Here is a 7,786-nt window from a genome sequence, read left to right as displayed (position 1 = left end):
GGGAAAGAAAACAGTTAAAATAATTATTTTGTCAATGGGTAGATTAAGTCACTAAGTCACAATTCCCATTAAAAAAATGCCCATAGAGATGGCACTAAGTAGCACGCCATGAGAGAATTTTCAGAGGCTCAAAGAGGAGCCGTGGAAAGAGCTGGACTTCTGTCAGTCAGAGCCTGTCAAGTTCACAAATGCTCAGGTGCCACCACCAGTTCTCACAGTTGCATGGCTCTGGAAGTTTTTACCTTACGGCAATTCAAACTATGCTGTGAAAAACAACTGAAACCCTGAACAGATGTTTACCTCTGTTTTTTAGCAATACACAATCTGCATAGAAATTATAATTTAAAAAGCCCATACAAATTTAACATATGATGTGTGAGGTGTTTTTACCAAAAAATAGCTGGTCCAAACAACTAGTAACACCTCAAGCTGTGTGTGGCATGAAAGAAAAAAAAAGAGTATTTCTGTTACATCATTTAATAATTACCAAAATAAACAATATTGAAATTATTCTGAAGTACATGAACTCAGAATGGTCATAAAATAATCATTCCTCACAGTGAAAGCACACCCTGTAATTAGAGCACAGATACGTTATTCATACAGCTTTCTGCACGGAGATATGCAGAAATCAAAGCATGCAGGCCTGGCACAGCACGTTATATAGATGGCCTAGCAGTTTAATAATTGAGCCTATGCTTATTGCATAGAATGAAGTGTTAATGCTCTTCCATTTGGGGCCTTGAATTCCTCAGAAAAAAAATGAAAACTAAAGAAATAACAACTCTTTATAGGTCTGTGCTCTTGCTCTTCAGATGTAAAATATTAACAGAGCTACATATTTTGTGCACTACATTTAAAATCCTTTAGAAGCCAGCTTAACTGATTTGAATGCTCATAATGAAATTTAACTCAACAAAAACCTAAGCAGAAAGTGCCTGAAAGAAAGCCAAATTCCAAATCACTTCAAAGATGAGATTTCCAAAAGGAATTATGTATGACTAATGTGCTCAAAGCTATGAAAAAGAATACATTTCACATGTGCACTTGAATTTTGCAAGGTTCTCCTAATCTTCCGCTTTTTATTTCTAGTATTATTTATTTTTGTGACAGACACACACCTTTTCAAATTATATTATCCACCTTAAATATGTTTTGCTAATTCCTTAAATGCAGTTTCAGGAAGGAATGTTGCATCCTTGTGTAATCACTTTTAACACCATGGAACAATATATTTTGTAGTGTGCACAGAGGAGTTCATACAAACATTCTTTCAGGTGAATAAAAACATTTTGCTAGCCTGACCCAAAGTCTTCCAGAATCAGTAGGAAAACTCTACCAGAATTCAGTGAGTTTTGAATCAGCTCAAAACAAAACAAAAAATAAAAAACCCAGAACACAAGAATCAGGAGGAGTTATGTATATATATATTCACCTTTCTCCAGCTGCTGGTGATGTTCCTCTAGTTTCTTACAAGTCAACTTGAAGTAATCAAGAAAACCATTCAAGCTCTCCTGAATGAAGTCTGGAGGCATGGGCTGAGAGGTGAGTGCCTTGCAAGTAGCTTTCAAGTGTTCCAGCCGTGGACTTAGGCTTGCAAGATGAGTTAACTCCTGCTGTAAAAAGATTAAAAACAAAACCAAATCTCACATATGCTTGTTAACACAAAGATTTTAGTAAGCTACTGCAGCACAGCTCCTCCACATTACGAGGACAACAATGTTCAAAGTACTCCTGTGACACCAAGAGTGTCAAAGGTACCAAAGGCACTGGAATGTACCAAAACCTTCCGGTCAAATCAGAATGCCAGTTACATGATGACTAGGCTAAGCTCCTCTGGGTTATTTTACGCTCCTAACAGCTTCCAGTTAAAATTAACATGTTTTTCCAGACTTACCTGACATAAGTCTTTCAGGGCTGCTGAGGGCTGGGATGCTGAAGAAGCATAATTTTTAAGCCAGTCATCCTTCTCAATTACAGTCTTCTTAAGATCACTCATTTCCTTAAAATAAGCATTTATATCTTCCTGGTACTTTATCTTTCTGGACACTTCTTCCAGATGTTGAACCACATCCCTCCACCCTGACATTATTTTCTCCATCACAGTATTCATATCCACTGTAGAAAGTCCTTCTAAAAAGATTATATACGATATTATTATATTAACCACAACATATTTTGATTAACAGACATTTGACTTTTCCTCTCTCCAGATACAGATGCACACTTGCATTAACATGCAAAATGCTCAGGTAAGTCCACTACCCATAAAACTATACTTATTACTGTTTCAGCTTTTTATTTCCACATTTATTTTAGTATTGAGATATTCTACATCCAATCTTTCCCACTGATAACTTCTGATTTTATAACAACTAGTTGGCATGACCATCATGAGTTCATCATCATGATTTGTGTCTTAATGTTGATACGTAAGTTTAAGTAAAATCAGCTTTAAGTTTCCAGTTAGTTTATTTTTTAAAAATTATTCTAGACTCCACAAAGGAAAATAGCAAGTTGGAAGTCAGCAATAAATTCTTTGAAAAGGTAACTGGAAATCCTGTTGGCCTGAGAGAAAAAGCAATAATCAGACATGATTAATAACTAGGTAATATGAATAGCTACAAAAACAACAAAACAAAACGTGGAGGTGACTACAAGAAGCACTGGCTAAACTATCTTTCTGACAAATCAATGCATTACTTGAGGATGTATCAGCAGAAGCTAGCAGACCTCCCACCCATTCCTTGTTCTTTTATTTCCTCAAGTGCCAGAAGTAACTGACAATTTTGCTATACACAAAAATTTCAGTGCAACATGCATGCAACAGTACATTCTTCCCATTGCAACTTCCTGACACAGATTCTCTTTCAAAGTGCCATCTTCTTTACGTAAGGCATGTTTGGGTCATCGGAACTTAACAGTTCTGACATTGCGAACCGAGAGCCACTTGGTGGGTGGGGGCTAGGGGGCAGGTTTGCTGCAACATTTTAGCATAAGCAGAGCCCAGTGCTTTGGTCAGGGCAGCCAGCCAGCTTCTGCTCCACAGACCCTCCATGTGCTGCAACACGCTGGCCATACAGCTGGCACACCTACAATACAGAAGCGCAGCAGCTGCAACCAGCCACATAAGAGGAGTGTGCGCACCATGATCAGGCACTACCATTACAGCACAGACTCTACACGCCCCAAGATAGAAATGGATGTACACACGCGCATGCCAGTGCCGTGCACTATTCCTCACAACCTTATCTAGGCCTGGTTTTGGAGAGAAGGGCTGTCATTCTGAGCTGGACAAAATGTAGTAGCAGAGCCTAATAAAGCCAGGGGCTGTGGATGGTTATTTTCTATAGATCCCAAACTAAGATGGCAAGCAATTAGAAAGCAATTTCTGGGACTGGGTTTGTTTTTTGGTTTTTGTTTTTTGTTTGGTTGATTGGTTTTTTTGGTGGGGGGGTTGGTTTTTCGTGTTTTGTGGGTTGGTCGATTGGTTTCTGGTACAAAAGCAGTTTTTGGACTATGCATTTGTCCTTATGGTCAATAAATACTGGCTTTATAGCCATAACCTATATCACAGCTGGTGAGAGAGAGACAGAGGGAGGAAGGATTTCTGTCCAGGTTTGAAGAACATGAACAGCTAAAAATTTTTATAACCCAAACTCCAGGTCAAATCAGTGGCTTCCAGCCATCAGCTTTAGGGCAATGGTACCCACTGTAAAAAGCTTCAGCTGTGGTAGCCAAGGAGGGGAGGACTGGAGATGCTTAGCAGACAGGGGCATCCAGGCAAAGGGGCTGGCTGGAAGAAAATGTGACAGCTGGAAAATCCAGTGGAAATCAGTATTTTCCAAAAGAGATGCTGGCCAGTATGTGGGATAGGGATACCATCCTTTCACCTGTCCAAACGCTACCAGTCACAGCAACTTCAACAGAAGCCAAGAGCATAGCAGATCTAAAAGACTGCCTCTGGATGACGTGAACAGCTCTTTTATGGAGAAAGTTACATTTCACTGATGGAGTTTTGTCATATTATGAAACAAGATTTTGGTAAGGCTTGAAGACCTAACTTCCACTGATGTTAATTATAAAATTCCAGGGATAAGCGTTTTAATTGACAATCAATTAATTTTTTTCCAGCATGTAGTTTTCTTTCTTGCCTTTGAGCCAATTATGTTTGTATCATCAAAACATACTGACATTTTTTAGAAAAATAGAGAAAAATGCAAAGATATACACACATTTATGAAGGTTGAACTGGAATTTTGAAAAGAATTTTAAGACAGTTATTTTAAGATTTTATACTTGAAATCTCTACACTATTTTAAATTAAACCAACTCCTTCCCCCAAAAGCATGCTACTGCCATTAAGAAATCACTTCTATTTCAGAAAATATAAACTTTAAAAGGTTTCAAGAGAACACAATAGTAAATAAAGACTATTAATATTGCTTTTCTGTAAGTTTTAATAAAAACAGAACAAATATCGATAACTAATAACAGTAAAAATGGCCAGTGTTTCCAAAAGAAAAAAACTGAGGGAGAGGGAAGGAACACATTGCTGTGATTAACTGGAGATAGTGTATTTCAGTAGTATTTCCCAGTAACTTATCTAATTTAATCACAAAATACAGAAAAACCTTCAAGTTTCTTACCCTTTCCCATTTGATCTAAGAGAATATGTCCATTTCGTTTCAGTTCATCTAACTTCTGGCTTTTTTCAACTCTTTCTTTTTCAATCACCTACAAAGCGAACCCCGAAAGAAGAGTTTCACACAGGGTAATTTTTCTTGACTTCCTCCCATCCCCCCTGCATTGTAACACGTATTTTCCCACTACTACAACAAAACTCTCTCAAGTCACACATATGGGTGAATGTTCCTGTATAAGCCAATAGATAGAATACATCCACAGAGAAGGGAAGATGAGTTCCTTGGCCACAAGGCCACAACTTCAATACCCTCAGTGATTACAAAGTATCTCCAAAATAAAAATCTTTTCAAAACTAATGTCTAAGGTCATTACTTCAGTTTAGACCTGCTAGACTGAATTCAGAAAAGCATGTATTTATTTGCACAGTTTAGAAGAACAAACATTAACCCACCTGCTTTGAGCCCTATCATTTCAAAACAGTGCTGTTCATGGGAACCTGGTGTTTGTCTTGGAGCCTATTTTATAAAGGGCTAAAAACATTCAGAAAGATCTATAAATAAACTATTGGGAGGGTTTGGTTTGGTTTTTATTTCCAACAGTACTGCCATTCCAAACATTCCTACTTGTACCATTTTGCACTACAGCACTAAGAAGGCGTCTCCTTCTAGATATTTTTAAGTATTGTCTTTGATTTCAAAAAGCAGGTTCATGTCCTGCTAAAGCTCCAGTAAGCCTTCACTAACAAAGCATGATCAAGGACCAAAAAATGAAAGAATACAATCCTGAAACAGAAGGCTCCTACAAGATGCTGCACAATTATGTATTCTGTCTTGAGGGTCAGTAACCACATACATGAGTTGCAACTATCAGATTTTCTCCAAACAGCATAAACAAACACGTCCAAACATTATAACAACAGACCACTTTTGATCCTGTTGTGATACAGTATATGCAAAGTGTCACAGCATGATTCAAGTGGTCTCTGAGCAGCCCATTGGCCCATCTCTGCCAAAATAATAAATATGGTGTCAATCAAGTCCATCTCCAACAATGAAATGTAAGACCAAAATATGCTGTTTAGTGGAAAAGATACTAGTGTCCTGAAGACACACATCAGAAATCCAAAGGAGACATCAGTAATACATGTTTTTAAAATTTCCTGTGGATTATGCAATCCAATACCAGCAAAAATTTGTGTCCAGTCGGTCAGAGATTTACATATATGTCCAGTTCTGAAACTACTTAACTAAATTACTTAATCACCATGAAGCATGTGGATCAGCCCACACCTCCAGCTGACAACCAGCTAGAGACAAAATATATTATTCACTGGAAGACTCTCTATCTCCCCATCTTACCTTCAACTTTTCTTTCATGTTTGAAATCTCTCTCATCTTCTTGTACTCTTTGATGTCTGTGGCCTGAATGGCAGATTTTGATGTTGAAATCCAGTTCAAAAGCTCAGCACTTTCAGCATCAAACCTGGTTTAAAAGGTCAGAAAATTGGTTTTGGTCATTTTTCCCTATTCAGTCACTCTGTCTTAAAAATCAGAAGTCTTAAAGTTCAGCACATTACTCAATCCCAAAACAGCAAAGCTGCACACGAGATTCATGTTTCTCATATTACTACTAACAGGCGGTAGGACAGAGACAGACTTTCAAAAACCTGCTACAGTAAAAAAACTACGTCCACGGTATTGGCCTTTGGGAGCAAACATTATGCAGGTGCAACTTAATTTTTTATAAATACCTTCATGCGAACTGTTACTGTTTCTTTCAATGTGTCACAAGAGGCATCTCCCAATGCCAATTATTTCAGAAGTAATAAACTAAACCTCAGGAACAAGACACTTAATTAGTTCTAGATTTTGTAAAAGTCTGCAACACTAGTCTGAAGAAAAGCCTAGCAGCTTAAGCACTCATGGCAGCGACACTGGACAAACCTTTTTTGAATTTAGTTGACTAAAGATTAGGTTATAGCTTAATGTTTTTGGTTGTAGTGGACATGGCTATACTAACATAACTTTATGTGTAAAGCCTCTACACTACAACCCACCACCACGAAAAAATTAAAAACAAAAACACCCCCAAACAACTCCCAAATTATCCAATACCATACAGAACTTGAGAAGGACAGATACAGTACACAGACCACAAGTCAGGTCATAGTACAATTATACTACTTAACACAGCTTAACACACCTAACATGCAATAACAGCCTACCAACAAATTCAAGAGTCACTGTTAGTCAAAGTTTTCATGGGAAAACCTGCAAAATTCTAGTTACTGGTCATTTGTTGGGTTCAATGTAAGTAACTGGGATCAGGCAAAAGCATTAGAAAATTTAAACTATCTTAACTGACCCTGTCCTTAATACAGCTTGAACTCTAGGAAAATACAACAGATCAAATCTCTTTTGCTTTCAAAGTCTAAAATTGTTTCTATGACTCATGAGACACACAGAGAGAAGGGACAGATGGGTTGATGACTGATTTACTGCCCTGGGACACCCACATGCACACACCTCCCTCACCAGGACTCGGAGGATCTGATCAGGATCCTCACCCCTTCAAACCGTCATTTCTCCTCCAGAAAAATGACAAGAATTCTTCACTATGCAAACACACATCTGTAGCACAGCAACTCCCTGCTCCTGACCCAGCCCTCTATCTTCTCCCTAAACAGCTGTCAAAGGTCTAAAACTAGCGACACCTCAACAAAATGCTCATTTTCTCAGGCAAGCACAAAAAGCAAAATTATTAGTATACAGCATTTACTTAATTTATCTTGAAACAGTTCCTTTAGCTGTAGGTATGCTGTGTAAAGGCAATGCAACACGTTATTAAATATTGTTTAGCCTAGAGAATACAAGGCTCTGGGGGGACCTCATAGTGGCCTTCCAGTACTTAAAGGGAGCCTACAGGAAAGATGGGGAGGGACCCTTTATCAAGGTGTGTAGTGAGAGGACAAGGAGTAACAGCTTTAAACTGAATGAGGGTAGATTTACATTAGATACTAGGAAGAAATTTTTTTACTGTGAGGGTGGGTGAAGCACTAGAACAGGTTGTCCGGAGAGGCTGTAGATGGCCCATACCTGGAAAGGTTCAAGGCCAGTTTGGGTGAGGGGTTGAGGAAGAC

At 38.3% G+C, this 7,786-nt stretch overlaps 1 protein-coding gene across 1 annotated transcript in view; it reads right to left on the bottom strand.

Moving 5' to 3' along the window:
• Window positions 1-1,435: 1,435 nt before the first annotated feature.
• LOC104501229 (utrophin-like) overlaps window positions 1,436-7,786 on the bottom strand; it is a gene marked incomplete at both ends in the record, with an annotated part of 28,225 nt that continues 21,874 nt past the window's right edge. Inside the window, 4 exons of the mRNA XM_010145007.1 lie at window positions 1,436-1,616; window positions 1,898-2,133; window positions 4,650-4,737; window positions 6,006-6,129. Of these exons, the coding sequence (XP_010143309.1) occupies window positions 1,436-1,616; window positions 1,898-2,133; window positions 4,650-4,737; window positions 6,006-6,129 (629 nt within the window). The remainder of the gene's footprint in view (window positions 1,617-1,897; window positions 2,134-4,649; window positions 4,738-6,005; window positions 6,130-7,786) is intronic.

This window comes from Buceros rhinoceros, unplaced genomic scaffold, assembly GCF_000710305.1.
Source record: "Buceros rhinoceros silvestris isolate BGI_N320 unplaced genomic scaffold, ASM71030v1 scaffold15011, whole genome shotgun sequence".
NCBI lineage: Eukaryota > Metazoa > Chordata > Aves > Bucerotiformes > Bucerotidae > Buceros > Buceros rhinoceros.
The sequence above is the reverse complement of the archived record's forward strand: the minus strand, read 5'-3'. Positions and strand labels throughout refer to the sequence as shown.